The sequence below is a fragment of the Quercus lobata genome, chromosome 9 (assembly GCF_001633185.2).
Source record: "Quercus lobata isolate SW786 chromosome 9, ValleyOak3.0 Primary Assembly, whole genome shotgun sequence".
Lineage (NCBI taxonomy): Eukaryota > Viridiplantae > Streptophyta > Magnoliopsida > Fagales > Fagaceae > Quercus > Quercus lobata.
In genome coordinates this window covers 52,364,287-52,383,010 of record NC_044912.1, presented here as the reverse complement: position 1 = coordinate 52,383,010, position 18,724 = coordinate 52,364,287, and the positions used below count along the sequence as shown (strand labels likewise).

Sequence of the window (18,724 nt, the reverse complement as noted above, 5' to 3'; positions counted from 1 at the left end):
TTTTACTTGAGTTCCCATGCCCTAGCAAGTCACAATTTGTTCCCTCACAAAGGCACTCCTGTGGGTTTGCATAGAAATAATCTTCCTCCTTTGGCTTATCTACAATAACCCTACGATGAGTTGGTTGTCCCATTCTTTTCTCATGAACCAATGCAACGGCAGCTACAAGCTCATTCCATGAAAGTGTTCTATTGTAATGCATATCCAGTAACGGTACAAGACTCTTCCGATCTAGCGGGATGGTTTTTTTTAAACCCAAGATACCTGCAAATCAGAAAGATCTTCAAGATCTTTCAGAAATGCAATAGTTCAACTGTGTTGCCATCGAATAAAATTAAAGCCCACCTCATCATGGTGGGTATACAAACCTGCGATGATCTTCCACAACTTTTGCCATGTTTCCATCATAGGTGGGAATGATGACTCTTGTTATGGGTAGTTTTGTGAAATCAATTATTATGGGATTATTTTTCAATTTTTTTTTGTTAGATTGTGTTGAAGAAAATATTATTTGGTGGAAAGCAATAAATAAGGAGGGAGAGAATGCTAATATTAATAATTAGATAATAAGGTGGAAAACAATAGCATTTAATGGTGTTTTTTAACCGTTAGATCTCTTAGAAATCTACGTGTAAAAAAGATGTAAGTTTATAAGTTACACTGTAACTTGACACCTGGTGTAACTCTAAAGAGACATTTTTTAAACCATTGGATTTAAGTAAATTCAACGGTAAAAATAAGACAGCCATTAATGCTAATATTTTGATTAAGAACTCATTTATTATCCCTTTATAATATTCTATACTTTATTCTAAACCCAAAAATAGGTATACGTTTCTCACTCTTCTCTCTTTCTCCTCCATCACTCTTCTACCTCCACTGCCATAGGGAAATAATTCAAGAAAAATTGTAATTAGACTTTAGCTTTTGTTATGAACACCATGAGTATATAACCTTTAAAAGAGCTAAATGGAAACAAAGAAGTTCATGTAGCAGATCCAACCAAATGAGATTAAGGCATAGTTGAGTTTGAGTTTCTTTTGTGACGAGATTGTTCGTGATTGTTTGACGAAACTTTTGGCCGACCTAAACTACTATAAACTTTTTATCCTGTCTTTCTTTCTTTCTATGTATGATGAGTCGTTAAAGACAATGGGCGATAAGCCATATAAGCTGGAGAAGAAATAAAACTGAAATTGGCTATATCCAAAGTTCTCCTTAGCTGTCTTGCCGTTTGTCAAATGGCTTAGAGCATCTGGGGGACAAGTTATTGGGAAAAAGTGGCTGCTTTTGTTTAGATAATAATGGGTACAATTATTAAATTCACGATTGATCAGATCATTTCATTTAACAGGGAAATATCAAGCAAATGCTTTTGAGTTTTGAGTATTGATTAAGGACACGTTTGGTAGACTGTAACGGTAATTACATAGGAATAAGAATAGGTATTACAAGGAATACAATGTACTGTAATGTTATAATTATTACCATTCATTTGTTTGGTAACAACACAATAATAGAATCTGAAGACAATGGAATGAAAGTATTTTAAATCAATCTTAAGATATATTTTAGGAAATATCTTACTCATATAATTATATTTCCTAAAAAATAATATTATTTAAATTTGAAAGAGAGATTAGTTATTTGTTTTATGATTTTTTAATTTTCATATTTGTTATATGCATATAGAAAGTTTGTTTATTTGGAATTATATTAATTTTACAAAATTAATACATTTACTAAGGAATAGTTATTACAGCCCATTTAGAAATGAATAGCTATTCCTCATTTTAAAGAATAGCTATTCATAAGGAATGACTATTCCCTATAATAAAAACATAACCAAATTATTGAATAGCTAAACCATAGATATAACTATTACATTTCAGTGCCTATTACAGTCTACCAAACGAACCCTAAATGCTAGCAGGTTTCAAGCTTTCGTTTGATTTGAAAGGATTATTTTGCTGGAGGGAATAGCGGGGAGAGAGTTTATTTTTCTTGTATCACAGGGTCAGCCTCTTTATATGTGGTTCTACGAGCCCATATTAAATTTTGCCACAATTTTGCAATTGCACATAGCAATGTGCCAATGGCCCAATGACCCAATTTAGGTTTGTACCTCTAATGTCAGTGTTCTACAGTTATTTTTTTATTATTATTTTTCCTTCTTCTGCCGGCAATCTATTCATGGAGGTGGAACAATGGTGGAGGAGAAAGAGATAGAGAGAGAAACGTAGAGAGAGAGTCAAATATAACACTTTTTTTGGGTTTAGAGAGATATAAAATATAATAAATGAGAGATAATTAATGAGATTTTAATAAGAATATTAACATTAATGAGGGTCTTTTTTTGACTGTTGGATCTATTTAAATCCAATGATTTAAAAAATGTGTAACTCTTCAGAATTACACCAGTTGTAACTTAAACCCATCAGAATATTAACATTAATGAGGGTCTTTTTTTGACTGTTGGATCTATTTAAATCCAATGATTTAAAAAATGTGTAACTCTTCAGAATTACACCAGTTGTAACTTAAACCCATCTCTCTCTCTCTCTCTCTCTATATATATATATATATAACTTTCAAGGTTTATACAAATAACTCTGTATGCTTGATAGGTGCCAATTCATAACCGAAATGAGAAAGAATGAAAGAAAGGAGGTAGGAAAAAAAACCACTATCATCTCATCAAAATGAGTAGTAGCTTTCAATATACAAAGCTTCAATCATAGTCCTGTTGAATAGAAGTATGATGTCCAATGAGAGAGAGAGAGAGAGAGAGAGAGAGAGAGAGAGATGGTACTTTCAAAGGAAATACACACATTTATTACGAGTAAATCATTTTGGTTGAGTTGAATATCAGGGTGTTGGTCCTCAAAAATCAATATAAATGCTATTTCCACTGATCTGCTTTGGATAAATGGGTCCTCTTAACCTTCCAGAATATAGGTCCTCATACGAGCAACAAGATTCACTCTTGATTATCATTTGGAATATCACTTGCTACTGATTGATGAATGAGATCCACATTGTGATAAGTCTCTTTAGAGAATTTAATGATTGTTTACCCAAACTCTTCCTCCTCTTGAGGGTCTAATAAACCTTGCCCACACTTCTGCACCATCAAACGTGGGAAGTTGCTTACAGCTGAAACCTCAATGTGACTGCACTGAAACATAAAAAATCTGAGAATGATCCACAAGGTATGTTGTAATAGCCAAATATATCCCTCCATATCTAACCACGTGAAGTTCCCTTTAGTGATGCAATAGACTAGGGAAGATTCTAGGCTACCTTTCTTACTATCCAAATGACCACTAATGTGGTGGGTAAGTCTTAATCAAGATTCACTTATGATCAGATGCTCATGAAATGAAAATAAAGCACATAGAGCTAGTCCTTTCCATTTAGTGAAATATGTAGGTAGCTGGATAGAGAGAGAAGGGGCAGTACTTTGATGGCTGAGAATTCACCTTGAGGGAGAACACTTATTTATGGAGAATGGTTGATTTGAGAATGATTTTAATGGTCTAAAATATTATTCCAGTACATCTTCACAAATGATGTCCCAATTATCATAAAGTGAAGCCTTACAGTGGATTGAATTTGCCAAATCTGTTGTGCATCTTCTTTGTATACAAGACGGAGTCTGTGCTTCTCCACCATCTATCCTGACCAGTCACTTACAATTGAGACCTCTTATGGATCCAATGACTCTCCCTGCAGTGACAGCAATAACTTTTATGCCATCAGCCCTCTTTGGAGAGTGGAGACACTAGCAGAAACAAATAACAGAATTAACAAACAAAAAGGTGTTCCTAGGAATGGATTTCATCTAATGACAAACATCATGTTTATAGATTGATCTACCATTTAAATACATATTGATTGAGACAGAACTGTTAAATAAACTGATAGCCATAGGATATCAAACAATAAGTTGACAGGTCATGTAGGACAATATTCAACTTTGGAAAAATTGATTGGCAGGAAAAGAAAAACAGAGGAAATAAATAAATAACATAAATATTAAAAGATATGCGAGTCAAAGTTATCCATGGAAAATATATATCTTACCAGATCACAAAGAAAAGAAGAAATAAATGAGATTTTTTATATTATTCTATAAAAGAAAACTAAAGAAAGCAGCTGTGCAAGTAGTGGAGGTTAATTCTAAAACTAGTTTTCCATTGTCTTTAAGAATGGCATCAAGGGGCTGTTTGTGTCCTCAAGGTGAACTTCCTAGTCAGAGCTTCTAGTTCTACTAGGTCTTGCCTCATAATTTCAGTTTTACATTTTTCTTTGGCTATTATCAATCATCAATTGATGAATGAGATCCCAATAATCAGATAAAGAGGCCAAGCAATGCCTTACTGTTTGCGTAAACTCTACATATCAGCATGTTAGAAAATACAAGACTAACCCACACTTTGCACTGTCAAGCTTGGCCAATTTAGCAATTGAATCCTCAATAAAGATGATTCTGATCAGAAATAACACGATTACAGATATTCGACTGATAGCCGATAATTCGACAACTACAATTACTTTACAGAAAGAAATTAATAATGCTCAACGAGAGCAACAAGATTGCAGATTTTTGCAAAAGTTTCTTCTTTCCAGTTGAGTGGTACAACAACACTCGGATTGCATGCATCTATTGCATTCTCCTATGGAAAATTAAAATAAATTCCATAAAAAGAGAGCAAAAAAGTGCAGATTTTACTCTCCAACAAAATTGACGTGCACACAATCAGTTGGGGCAACTAGCAGAAATAAGAAACACAAATTACTGATCTTAAATGGCCGTTGTCACAGCTTAAAAGGAGAAAGAAATGCAAGCATATGCCAATGAATTTAAAAAGAAAAAATAAATATACAGCTACAAACAAACAAGATCCTTTAGAAGGAGAAAGATGGTGACTTGCAAAAAATCAATATTATAGTTCTAAAGAAAGGAATCAATATTATAGCTTTACTCTATGAATCAACAGAGCTAACTTATTACACACACACACGTCAGGAGTTCTAGACAAAATTTCATCCTTAAATAAATTTGCTTAAATGAAAACAGAAAATAATGACATTTTGTGGACAACTGCTCATGGACGGTTTTTTACTTTGGATAATCTCATGCTTAGGGGTCGCTCTTTGGAAAATTGGTGTTGTGTGTGCCGTTGTAATGGGGAATCTGTGGACCATTTACTTCTTCACTGTCCTATTGTACCCTCTTTACAATGGGTCATGCCAGGCTCTGTGGCACGGTTATTTTGTTGGCATCATTGGCTTGGGAATCATATTCAGATATTTCGAATTTAATTCCAAGTTGTTTGATGTGGATTGTATGGTTGGAACAAAATCATCGCTCCTTTGATGATGCTAAGAAGATGTTGGAAGAGGTAAAAGTTCTATGCTAGCGTAGTCTTTTTGATTGGTGTCAATGCTGGGGTTTTACGGAGTGTTCTTCTTTTTCTGAGTTTATGTTTTCTCTTAGAATAGCCTCTTGATTTCTTTTTCCTGTGTTCATCATCATGAACAACTTGTATTTTTTCTTTCTCTTTTCATTAATAATATTGCTTTGATTATCTATCCAAAAAAAATAATAATGTCATTTTGTAAGTTTCTTATATTGGGCCCATAAAAACAAGTCAAAACTCAGAAGGAACCTAACTCAAATGTTTTAGGTTTCCATGGCAAACTCAACGCCAAATCCAACTACCTAAAAGCATAATTTCCACAGGTTTCTAATCAACCAAACAATGGGTGGTGTGGTATGGGGTCAAAATTAAAAAAGAGAAAAAGGGGGTCCTTTAAGTTTTAAATAGTTGTCCAAATTTTAAATAATTTAAAAAAAGGTAAATCAGATCTCTAAACATAAGCAGCCAAGTTGCATTAGTTGTATTATAGTCAACAAGAAAACTTTGCAAATAATTTAATCACCTTTACTGAAATCTAATTCACTTGCAAACCCCCAAAGCCCCCAGCCAGTGCTGTAAGATGTGTAAGAGGGAGGAAGAGGTTCCTTAAAAAAACCAAAGAAAAAAGGTTTACCAGCTGTGTAGATTCATCAAAGTTTCCACTTTCAATAGGATTCCTCTTCTTCACAATAAGAGTCACCTTGTCGTTGTGTGCAAAAATTCCCAAACCAATTTTCAATTATATATGGTGCTCTATCCACTTTGGGTGTGGTTGTACATCATTAAAGGTACCTTCTGCACTAGTCCAGCCCCATCCCCATCTTAGTGATCATGCCTTTGCTTAATGTTGGTGTCTTTTCCTGAATCATCAAAATCATCCTCATTAGGAATGATTACATAGCTGCTACACCCAGCCTTAGTTTGTTTGAGATCTTCAATGACTTGCTCGAATACCAAATGGGCACCGCATTTTGTAACCTCCAAGCCTGGACCGAAGGTTTGTAATGTAGCCTCAATCTGACTGAATTCATTAGCTTTGACTCAATTCAATTTTTCAAACCAGTCCTCTCCGAAGAATGTTGAGGGATAATATTCCAGCCAAATATGATACAATTCAATCTTACCAAGTTCCTTGGATAAAGAAGATCCACTTCACCAGATTCATATCTGCTGGCTTTAATGAAACATTGAAGCCCATGCGTATATCTCATATATCCCAAATCTTCAGTACTAGGAAGTTGGTCAAGTGGATAATGCAGGCAGCATACAAAAATAATGCACAAAGTAATTCCCACATGATATAAAATCAAATTGTGATGTCCTTAAAAGAAGTTCATGGATCTAAAATAAAATAATAAAATAAGAAAGATATCATGTAGGACAGGACTCAACTTCAGAAAATTTAATTGACAGGAAAATTGAACAGAGCAAACACAAATTGCATAAAAATTATTTTTTTACGAAAAATGAGGGAATGCTAATGTGAGTTAAATGTATCCATGGAAAATTCAGATCTCACCAAATCACAAAGAAAAGAAGAAATAAATGATATCTTTTATATAAATCTATGACAGAAGGAGGAGCACAGAAGTAATGAAGGAAACTGTGCAAGTACTGGAAAGGTTATTCTAGAGCTTGTTTTCCCTCATCTTTAAAAATGGGATCAAGGGGTTTTCTTAGACTCTCAAGGTGAAATTCCTCATTAGAGCTACTAGTTCTACTAGGTCTTGCTCATAATTATAGTTTTTTTATCTTTCTTTTGCTATTGCCAATCATCAACAGACGAATGAGACACCATTTATCAGATAAAGAGGCCACACAATGGCTTATTGTTTGCTAAAACTACATATCAACATGCTGTTAGAAGAGTAGCCCATGCTTCTGCACTATCAAGGTTGGCCAATTTCTAGCAATTGAATCTTCTTTGCTAGAAATTGAGGCTTATGTATCTTCTAGTAGTCTAGCGTTTGTATTATGATTATGATTCTATTTATTAAGTGCCAAACTCCCTTCCAAAGTGAACTTGAAGCACGTAGAATCAGAAAGCCCCTTCTTAAAATTTAGAATCACAATGAGAAATTGAATACATAAGCACTAAAAACCAAAAGTCCAACCCCTCTCTCACAGCCTGCACACCTTCCACCTTAGCCAAGCCAAGGAACATACCACTTCATAATTGTGCAATGTACCAGCCATATAAACTATAAAATTATCTCAAACTTAAATATAACCAAAATTGAACATCAAATTACAAAACAACATGATAACTGGTAGCTTTTACCTGTTGAACCAGAGCCACCATAGCAGCAAGAAAGACACAAGTTCTTCTGGGGCATAACTCCAACTGGTGCGTTCAGAAAACATACATAACCTACTTTTAGTTCCCCTGCTTTTATGGTAAGGAAAGAAATTCTAGCAAAGCCAAACATAACTGGCATGCTTGAGCCATGCTTATGTGCTCTGAAAACAAAACCATGAGAAAGCATAAAACACAGCATTTCTTCACTCATCCAGTTTCTATGAAAAATATAGGATAAGAAAACAAAATTTAAATGTTTCAATGGAAACCCAGAATTTAAATTTAAATGTTCCAAAATTTAAATGTTCCAGAATACAACTGAAAAAAATCATTGACTCCATTTTCAGATTCCGAAAGGGTTAATGTGATGAAGAAGAAAAAAAAATGCCCAGGTGAAAAGAGAAGAAGACCTCTCTAGTAAAAAGGGTCCAATTAATTGAACAAAAATGATGAACAGTAGACACAATCAATTGCAAACTAGTCCCATAAGAAAGAGAAAGAGGTGACTTACAAAAACATCAAAGAAAAAGAAAAAAAGTTTCCACACAATCAGAGTTACCTTATGTGCATACATTCCCAATCCAATTTTCAATTAGATTAGGGTGCTCTATCCACTTTGGGTGTGGTGGTTCTGGTTCATCATCAGACTCATTCTCATAATAAGGAGTGATGATGCAACTGCTAGACCCAGCCCCAGCCATAGTCTGTTTGAGATCTTCTATGTCTTGCTCGTATACCACATGGGCTCCGCATTTCGTGACCTCCAAGCCTGGACCTTTCGATTCAAATGTAACCTCAATTTGGGTGAATCCATTAGCATCCACTCGATTCAAATTTTCTTCCCAGTCGCTTCCCAAGTGTCTAGAGTGAATATATTCAAGCCAAAGCTGATACGATTCAATCTCACCAAATTCCTCCGATAAAGGAAGGATCACTCTGGTAGATTGATGTCCGTTAGCTTTAACGAAACAACAAACCTTATGCGTACTTATCATATATCTATAATTTTCAGTATGAAGTTGGTGAAATGGATGATGTTGGCAGAATATATAAACAGCGCACACAGCGATTCCCTTAAATTTGTTACTTAATAATAAATGTGATGGCACTTGTAGATTCACTGAAGCCCCCACATTTTGGTGCCTGTACCATTTCGGAATTTCACTTCCAGGAATTGTGAAATATGTATAACGATTCTCCTGATAGCGTCCCTGAAATAAACAAACGAATCATGATGTTTAGAACTTCAAATGCAAGAGAGAGAGATAGAGAGAGAGAGAGAGAGAGACCTCACTGATATAATGTCTTAGAATTGTTGACAACAATTCACCGTAGCCTTGATTATTAAGCAATTTGACGCAATTGTGAAGATATATATTCGGCCGAAAATCATATTCTAGACTTAATGATAATGTTTCCAGCGAGGTACACCCTCTTGCATCAATATATGCAATATTTAAAGGAAGCTTGGGCAACATTTGAAGTTGAGTGCAACCACCCAAAAAAATGTCATTCAGATTAGATAGTTGAATGATACTTTTTGGGAGGCAAACAAAATTATTTCTCATTAGATATAATTTTTTTAAAGAAGACAAGCACCCAAGATCATTAGGAATTCTTCGAATATTGCAATAACTTAAATCCAGTTTCGTCAAAGACCACAAGCCTGGTAAAGAACACTCTAACATGCCCATGAGATCAGGACTTCTTCTTCCTTGCATTAAAGGAAAACTTAGGAGCTTATTGAATGATTTAGATACACATTCACGGAGAGATAATACTTTGAGATTTTTTAAGTGAACAACAGATAAAGGTAACGCTGTTATAGCAGTTCCACTCACATCTAGCTCCTCTAAACCTTCAATATTCCCCAAATTCTCTGGCAATTCATTAAGTTTTGAGCACCCAGATAAAGTGAGAATTTTTAGAGACATCAAACAACAACAGCCATTTGAAAGACTTAAAAGGTTTATGCAGTCTCTTAGGTCCAATTTTATAATGCCAGTAAAATACTCCACTGAGAATGGTAGTTCATTTATCGTAGTCTCACTCAAACAAAGTTCTAACAAACATGACATATTTCCAACAATTTCTGGAAACTTCTTCAATTTTGAACAACCACCAAGATCGAAAATTTCAAGTGCTTCCAAGCTGATCTTGTGAGGAAAGCTTTCGAGACATTTGCAACCATTTAGATCCAATCGAATAAGTTGTTTGAGATCTCCAAGTGATGTGTGAATCTTATATAGTCTTGTACAATGTCGAAGAATCAATTGCTTAAGCTTTGGGGCTCCACTAAGGTTTGGGATCTCAATCAAGTTTTGAGAGTCACTTAGGTCAATGAGTTTTAACTCATCTAAATTCTGTTATAAACCAATAAATAATTAGATAAAGTCAAGGCTTAATGAAAATGAATAAAACACACATTTGCATAACTAAAAATCTTACCATATTTCCTTTACATAGTTGTTTGATGCCACTACAATGCATTCTTAATTCAACAAGTTTGTTTAGTTGGAAATTGGTTGGTATGCATTTTAAATGATATCCATACCATTCAAGAAGACGTAACTCTTTAGAAATATAATTGAGACCTTGTGGAAGTTGCACCTTACCTCTATTGAGGTCTTTTGGAAGTTGCACAGTACCATTGATGAAGTCTTCTGGAAGTTTCTCAATACCAATTTTGAGCAATCTCAAATTTTTCATCTTTAAGAAGGCTTCAACTCTCAAGTGTTCCACTTTTTGAATAGGTATGTTTAGCATTATGCCTTCAACTGCCTCTGTTCCCTAATAAATAAATAAATAAATGAAATTAGAATAATTGGTAAATTCTAAGAAAATTTTATAATAACATATATACTTCTTTAGGTTCAAGTTTATACTAGTCAACTTACACTATTATTCTTCAATACATGAATGACATCCTCATAAATCCACAACCTACTACGTCCACTAGGCTCTTTAGGAGATTCGCGACGAACGATTTCTTGGCCCATATCTTGTAGCAATCCATGCATCCATAAAATTCCTTGGTCATCAATGGTTATGAGAGATTTGTCCATAAGAACGCCAATATTGTAGTCTGGATAATAACAAAAACTTTCTAGAATATCTCTTATGCAATCTTTGTTCTCTCCATTGAAAAAACATGCAATATCTAAAAACAATCCTTTTTGCATATTTGTTAGCCCATCAAAACTTGTTTGAAGTATATCCAAAATGTTTCTATTAGGCTCTTCTTTTAGTTTATCTAGGGCACTTTTCCATTCATTCGTTCTTTTAGCAAACAACGAAGAACCTAAAACTTTAAGAGCTAAAGGAAGGCCATTAGCATAATTCACAAAGTCCTTGGACAAGTTCACATAATTTTCTTTAGGATAAGGTTTATGGAAAGCTCTCCAACTAAAAAGTTGCAAAGCATCATCGTTGTTCAACACCTTAGCTGTATATATATCATCAACACCACATCTTCTCAATAAATGGCTATCTCTGCTTGTTATAATGATCCTACTCCCTAGACCAAACCAATCATGCTCCCCTGCCAATGCTCCTAATTGTTCTTCTCCATCCACATCATCAAGAACAATAAAAACATTTTTATTAGATATTGTATTCCTTATAACATTGATTCCCTCATAGACATTCCATATGTTTATTTCACTTTCCATGAGGATCTTAGAAAGAAGTTGTTTTTGTAAAGAAACTAGACCTTGATTTTTAGTTTCTTCTCCAACATTAGCAATAAAGCTACTAGCTTCAAAGTTACCATAAATTCTTCTATAAATTTCTTGTGCAAGGGCTGTTTTGCCTATTCCACCCATCCCACATATCCCAACAAAGCGAACACCACCCAACCCTTCACCCAAGTATGAATCCAACATTTCCTCCACAAAGGAGTCCATTCCAACAAGGTCCTTAGAAACACAAGGGAGTTTGTGATACAATTCACTAAATATCCTTCCAATGATTTTTTGGATAACTATTGATTCATTTCTGCAAAGAAAATAGCAAAGCAATAATTTAGATTATGTAGAGCTAGCCACATTTAAAGACAAAACATTCATTATAAACATAATCTTAGCTTTGTTTAGCCACATTGAGAGTGCCTAATTATATTTAGAAATTCATTACTAGATGGATTATGGGGGAAATTTTAGAGCAATTAGGTGCCAAATTTATTGCAAGGTCTGTGTAAAGTACATACTTGCATGACTAGAATCTAGTTCTACTAGGATTAGAATAGGGTTAGTCTAGTTTATTCTACAAATAGTTAAATACTCTCTTATCATGTGGCCAAGTAAAAAAAAGTAACCACCGCACACTCTTGATGAGATGGTCACTCCATAAGTATAAGTGCTTGTGAGGTGTGGGGGGTAAGGGCCAGGATTCAAGTCTCCAAGAGGAAACTTCACACACATATACACTTAGATTAAGCTAGAGTAGAATTCTATATTGTATATAATAAAAAAAGAAAAAAGAAAAAAAGGTAAGTAATAATAAATGTCATTAGGGCATTTGTTAGTGAATCGTCTTAAGAAAGTTTTTATGGAAAAAGAAAAAAAAAATTAATAATTTGACAGCTTTTTCAATTTTCCATAAAAGTTGTGTTAAAATTTTCTTAAAATAGTTTGTTATTAATTGCCATAAGGGCACTTGTTAACAGTACCCATAAATAAATTCTAAAAGAGTAAAAAATAAATTGACCATAAATAGCATTATTCCAAAGAAATTCATACTTATCCTTTAAATCCCATCCAGCAAGATCAGCAACTTTTGTCAGAGCAGATTTCCACATTTGCACATTTCCTATGTTATCCTTGAAACTCTCTTCATGTTTAGCAAAGGCTTCTCCAAAAGTCCCTTTATGATTCCGCACATCACTAGGATTTATATAATGAAAAACAGGTAGAACAACCAATCCCGTCTTTTCCATGCACTCAACGATCTTTGTTAGTTCAGTTAAGCACCAACTCGAAGAAGCATAGTCTCTTGATAGAATAACGACAGCAATCCTCGATTCTTCTATTGCTTTCAAGAGCTCTGGGGCAATAGATGTCCCCTGCTTGAGTTTTTCATCATCCTTGAAAGTGGATATGCCTTTTTGTTTCAATCCTGCATATAAATGATCAGTAAATTTTTTACGGGTGTCTTTGCCTCTAAAACTGAGAAATACATTGTATTTCCATCTCTTGGAAGAAGAAGATGCTGATAGAAGAAGAGCCATAAAGGAAATGGATGAGCTTGAACAGTGAGGATACAGATTCATGAAACTGCAAGTTTGACTGAAAACCCTCCAAAAAACCTCTTGGTTAGCGCAATGGAAGTATGTGTTTGTAACTTTTAATAAGATTGAGAAGATGGGTCATCAGTTCATTTTTTCTTTTTTCTTTTTTTGATTTTGAGGAACCTCAACGGTTCATTTTTTATGACCCATCAATTAATTTTTTAATAGCGTCGGCGGGCAGGTGGCCATCCCGCTATAAATTGTCGGGATGCCTAATGAACAAGAATGTCCTTTTTATGCTTTTTTTTTTCTTCCCCAGGCTTTTTGCAGTGATATTTTATCTTTTTTATTTTACTATAAAACCCATCTCTTGCTGCTATTTTCACGGGGCTCCATCTGCGCAGACCTGCACAGGAAAGTACCTGGAAGATGAGGGCCACCTGCACTCCTGCACACGGAATCTAATAGAAATTGCACTCACTAAATTTCACAATTTATTAGAATGGTGTACTGTAAGTTGACTTAAACATGTGAACAAGTTTCTACCACATTTAGTTAGCCACTTAAACATATTGTAAAATTGAGTATAAAATTGAATGGCAATTCCTCTATAAGTCATTTTTTGCTAAATAATGCGTTTATTTATTTATTTATTTATTTATTTTTTTAACTATTTACCAAATAAAGTTTCTTAGGGAAATAGCCTTGTTTGTAACTAGACTTTCCAAAAGTTGAGTTCAAAGCATTTTAAAAGAACTTGTTTGGCAAAATAACTTTAAAAAAAAAAAAAAAAAAGTTATTTTGCAATTTTGGCCCCTCTGTATTTTATTGTGCCCATTCAAAGTACACTTTATTTCAAGATGCTATAAAATAAAAGACAAAGTTTGTTTTACCATATTCATTGATGTATTATTTCTATATCTTCTTATTGAACAATAATGTCACTTTGTAAATTGGGGATACTTAAATTGAACAATAATATATTTATTTTTTTGAAAAATATTAAAAGTATTATAAATTTATAACAAAAAATTTATAAACTAATGTGATAGTGAATGTAATTGGTGCTAGTTCAACAAAATAATAAATGAGTATTTTATTTTTATTTTTTTGATTGTATATATATATATATATGAAAGCTCAAATAATGTGAAACACTATAGTTTGTTTAGACCCCTAATTTTAAAATTACGACTTAATTGCTTTTACTCTAATTTATGTAAGTGCGGAACAAGAGTAAAAGATGCACAATAACAGGAACTACTCTTTAAGCCATAACCACAAGTAAAAAATTAACAAATATAAAACTTAAAGAGTAAGGGAAGAGAGATGCAAACACAAGATAACATGATGATGTGTTATTGAAGAGGAAACCAAAGAACTTGGCGAAAAACCTTTCCGCGACCCTCCAAATTAAAATTAATCTACTAGTGAATAAGTTGGAGTACACGGATAACAAAACGATCCTCCAAGCCTAATCTACCCAATATACTTGAGCCCTCTAAGCTCTAGCTACCAATGGACTTCTCGGAATTTTGTCTTCACTAGTTATCCGGATCCCACAATACCACCCAATTGCATCCACCAATCCTCAATCGGCTTCTTTTGGCAAATCTTAAATGCTCCCGAGCTCCAAAACACTCTTTACACTCTGAAAAAGTGTGAGTTGTGTTTGGGTACAAATCTCCTCTCAAGGTATAAAAATGAGTGAGGGAAAGGAGAAGAGACTACAAAGGAATTCTCACTTTAGGATGAGTAGCTCTCTCTAAAATGGTGGGTGTGTTGTAGAAACCTCTCTAGGGTTTTCTTCTGAATAGCCTCCTTACAACTTTGTGGATAATGAGGGTATATATAGTAGGGTAAAGAAGAAGAAATGTCACATTTAAAATCCTCCAAGAAGAGAGTTTCACGGGTCACTTGCAACTTGGCCTGAGTCGCGAAGTGACTCGCAAAATATAGCCTGGCACTTGAAATATAGCTTGGAAAGTGCTCACCAGAAATGAAATCTCACCACCAAGTCTAGCTTTGAAAAAAAGAAATGAATTCTCACCACCAAATAAAAAATAATCCTGTCAACATAAACAATAAATATTTCAAAAAATAATTTTAGGTAGTTTTATATTCGAACAATGGGGTAGACATTGATGCAATTAGAACTATGGTTTAATTAGTGACAAATCTCTTACTTACAGATGACAATTATAAACACTAGCATAAGAAAAAGGAACAAGTAAGCATACACAAGATGATAATTAATTAGTAACCATTGTCTTACATACACACCCATGACAAGCATATAGTTTGTGCCAATACAAAAAAAAGAAAAAGAAAAAAAAAGAGTGCAAGAGGTACATAAAGATAATCCGATTACTACAACACCAAGCCTAAGCAACCGGGGCTGTAGACAAGCCCCTTTCCTTCAGAGAACATGAAACTGAGGGTTCATTTCGTACTGCTTCTCTAGCCACCTCAGCTGGACCTCCTTACTCTGAACATTAGCTACAAACATGTTCCTATCGTCTAGGTTATTCATGAAGAAGAAGGTGCTGAATATATGAAGGCGATCACCCACTTGCACCCTAGGAAGACTCAACACCATACCCATAATTGCTTGCATCTCATTAGCTGTTGTGGTGCAAAATGGTGTATGAGTACTTACACTTACACTTCTACTTTCAACAATAACATCTGACATGCTCTTCAAAGAGTTGGACATCTCTTGCACAACTGAACATTTTTTTTTTTGTTTTTTTTTTTTTTGTTTCTTGCAAATTCCCCTAAAAAGGTGGGCACCACTTGCCAAGCCTTTCCCCTTATTCACTACCGGTCTTGCTCTCGACGATGCTGGGCCTTCAACCTCTATTGGGTCAACTGAGTTCGCATAGGGTTCACATTGGGGGTCAACAAATTCTTTGCTATCAGTGGAGTCCCCAGACCCTTCGGTGCATTCCTTTGGTATTTTACCACTCGTGCAGAATGCATTTTTCCCTGTTGCAACCGTGCCTTCAAACATGATTTCCATGGACTTAACATTCGGCAAAGGTTTGTTTTTAAAGGTTAATGCCTTGGGACATGCCTACATGTGGACAACCGGTAGTTAGAACACAACATAGTTGTAGACAGCTGAGTTTTTCAAAATTATGTAAAGTGAACTAACTTGAACCTTTCGGGTCCACCACTCGTCAGTGGCCTGAATAATCCTAGTTATAGGATCATAACCCGACCCAGTCTCACCAAAACACTCATTCCAAGCCTTCCACTGTTTTCTCAGATGATCCCATTTGTTTTTAAATTGCGTGTGAGTCACCACTTTTCCCATTTCACCCAACTGCTCAATCACTGCATCAACCCCTTCCTTTCTAAAAAATCCTCCATTTCTGTTGCTGTCTAGGACTTGAGTAGCCGACAAATCACAATAAGATTTTAGTTCCTTAGGTTCTTTCCACCCAGTTCTCACTTCATTACCATCGGCCTTCGATTTCCCCTTACCCATTTTTGCTACAACTTCCTTCTATACTCATTGAGGCATTTCAACGAATAGTTTGTATGCATATCATAATCAGTTACGCATGCCCACATGAAAAATGCAAAGTAAACTCACATATACTCCAAATACAACATAGGTAGGAAGAGAAACACACAAAATTACACGAAGGAAAGAGAAACCCACATACTAATGTCATGGAAAACACAAAAACCACAGATTGAATCCTCATGGAAAAAAATATAACCACACATCAACTGATTAGAGAGTATGAAAAGTTAGACAAAACTTACCTGTGAATGCAGAGACCCACAGTGGCGACAACGACGTCCTAAGCGGAGAGAAGGTGAGCTCGAGCGAAGCACGAAGGAATGGGTTCATTTGTTCCGTGTGGGTTTGCAATTACCGTTTTTTAGCTCTTGTTTTGATGGTTTATTGGTTGGTGGGTAGGTGCATTTCATTGAAGAGGAAGAGGACGGATCATTGATGAAAATTGAAGACATCTCTGCACGGTAGTTGAGAGGAAGAAAGGGTAGAATGTGAAAATTTAGCCGTTGGAGAGAACGAAACGTTTTGTGTTTCTGCTTCGTGGGTCAGAGTTTTGTGAATAGTACAGTACAGTGCAACGCGTTTTGTGTTTATGCTTAAGTCCAAGTAGAGTACCTGCACACGCACAGATGTTTTAATGAAACGGTGTGTATTTCCTTTCTTTTTGCATTTCAACTGAGAACCATTTGCGCGTTTACTTGCTGGCACTGTAGCCATAGGTCCCACGCCCATCAAAATGCAAACGTGAAACGCTGAGTAAACGCTGGATCCAAACGTAACCTCACTCAATTTCACAATTTATTAGAATGGTGTACTGTAAGTTGACTTAAACATGTGAACAATAATGGTACTCAATTTCACTAAATAATGCTTTTTTTTTTTTTAAAACTATTTACCAAATAGGGTTCTTATGAAACTTCTCTAGGGAAATAGCCTTGTTTGTAAGTAGACTTTCCAAAAGTTGAGTTCTAAGCAGTTTTAAAAGAACTTGTTTGGCAAATAACTTTAAATAAATTAAAAAAAAAACATTATTTTGCAATTTTGGCCCCTCTGTATCTTATTGTGCCCATTCAAAGTACACTTTATTTCAAGATGCTATAAAATAAAAAGACAAAGTTTGTTTTACCATATTCATTGATGTATTATTTCTATATCTTCTTATTGAACAATAATGTCACTTTGTAAATTGGGGATACTTAAATTGAACAATAATATATTTATTTTTTTGAAAAATATTAAAAGTATTATAAATTTATAACAAAAAATTTATAAACTAATGTGATAGTGAATGTAATTGGTGCTAGTTCAACAAAATAATAAATGAGTATTTTATTTTTTTTTTGATTGTATATATATATATATGAAAGCTCAAATAGTGTGAAACACTATAGTTTGTTTAGACCCCTAATTTTAAAATTAGGCTTAATTGCTTTTACTCTAACTTATGTAAGTGCGGAACAAGAGTAAAAGATGTACAATAACTGGAACTACTCTCTAAGCCAAAACCACAAGTAAGCAATTAACAAATATAAAACTTAAAGAGTAAGGGAAGAGAGATGCAAACATAAGATAACATGACGATGTGTTATCGAAGAGGAAATCAAAGAACTCGGCAAAAAACCTCTCCGCGACCTTCCAAATCAAAATTGATCCAGTAGTGAATAAGTTGGAGTACACGAATATCAAAAAGATCCTTCAAGCCTAATCTACCTAATGTACTTGAGCCCTCTAAGCTCTAGCTACCAATGGACTTCTCGGAGTCTTGTCTTCACTAGTTATCCGGATCCCGCAATACCACCCAATTGCATCCACCAAGCCTCATAGGCTTCTTTTGGCAAATCTTAAATGCTCCCAAGCTCCAAAACACTCTTTACACTCTGAATAAGTGTGAGTTGTGTTTGGGTACAAATCTCCTCTCAAGATATAAAAATGAGTGAGGGACAGAAGAAGAGACTACAAAGGAATTCTCACTTTAGGATGAGTAGCTCTCTCTAAAATGGTGGGTGTGTTGTAGAAACCTCTCTATGGTTTTCTTCTGAATAGCCTCCTTACAATTTGTGGGTAATGAGAGTATATATAGTAGGGTAACGAAGAAGAAATGTCACACTTAAAATCCTCCAGGCAGAGAGTTTCATGGGTCACTCGCAACTTGGCCTGAGTCGTGAAGTGACTTGCAAAATATAGCCTGGCACTTGACTCTTCTTGTAACACCCCATAATTTTGATATCAATTAAATTATT

At 34.7% G+C, this 18,724-nt stretch overlaps 3 protein-coding genes across 12 annotated transcripts; all 3 read right to left on the bottom strand.

Annotated features, from left to right (window-relative positions):
• Positions 1 to 2,783: 2,783 nt before the first annotated feature.
• LOC115958836 (disease resistance protein RPS4B-like) lies at positions 2,784 to 9,234 on the bottom strand. Of its 10 annotated transcripts, none has more exons than XR_004084689.1 (5): positions 9,015 to 9,223; positions 8,285 to 8,936; positions 6,061 to 7,886; positions 3,604 to 3,729; positions 2,784 to 3,178 (listed from the first exon to the last, which is right to left on the bottom strand). XR_004084689.1 is itself a non-coding variant. In XM_031077080.1 (2 exons), exons 1-2 carry the CDS (start codon positions 9,201 to 9,203, stop codon positions 8,286 to 8,288), a joined length of 840 nt encoding a protein of 279 aa, XP_030932940.1. In that variant the 5' UTR covers positions 9,204 to 9,234; the 3' UTR covers positions 5,548 to 8,285. The 10 variants fall into 10 exon arrangements, 1 of the variants encoding a protein (XP_030932940.1); XR_004084690.1 differs by having other exon boundaries at positions 6,061 to 7,770; XR_004084684.1 differs by having other exon boundaries at positions 3,604 to 3,784; positions 7,708 to 8,936; positions 9,015 to 9,234.
• A 1,530-nt stretch (positions 9,235 to 10,764) lies between these two features.
• Positions 10,765 to 12,952, bottom strand: LOC115961997 (TMV resistance protein N-like). Its single transcript, XM_031080875.1, has 3 exons — positions 12,465 to 12,952; positions 10,894 to 11,721; positions 10,765 to 10,810 (listed from the first exon to the last, which is right to left on the bottom strand). The coding sequence occupies exons 1-3, from the start codon at positions 12,950 to 12,952 to the stop codon at positions 10,765 to 10,767; spliced, it is 1,362 nt and encodes a 453-aa protein (XP_030936735.1).
• Positions 12,953 to 15,371: 2,419 nt separating this feature from the next.
• On the bottom strand, positions 15,372 to 16,445 carry LOC115961996 (L10-interacting MYB domain-containing protein-like). The gene is made up of 3 exons (XM_031080874.1): positions 16,110 to 16,445; positions 15,753 to 16,028; positions 15,372 to 15,650 (listed from the first exon to the last, which is right to left on the bottom strand). The coding sequence occupies exons 1-3, from the start codon at positions 16,443 to 16,445 to the stop codon at positions 15,372 to 15,374; spliced, it is 891 nt and encodes a 296-aa protein (XP_030936734.1).
• Between the last annotated feature and the right edge of the window lie 2,279 nt (positions 16,446 to 18,724).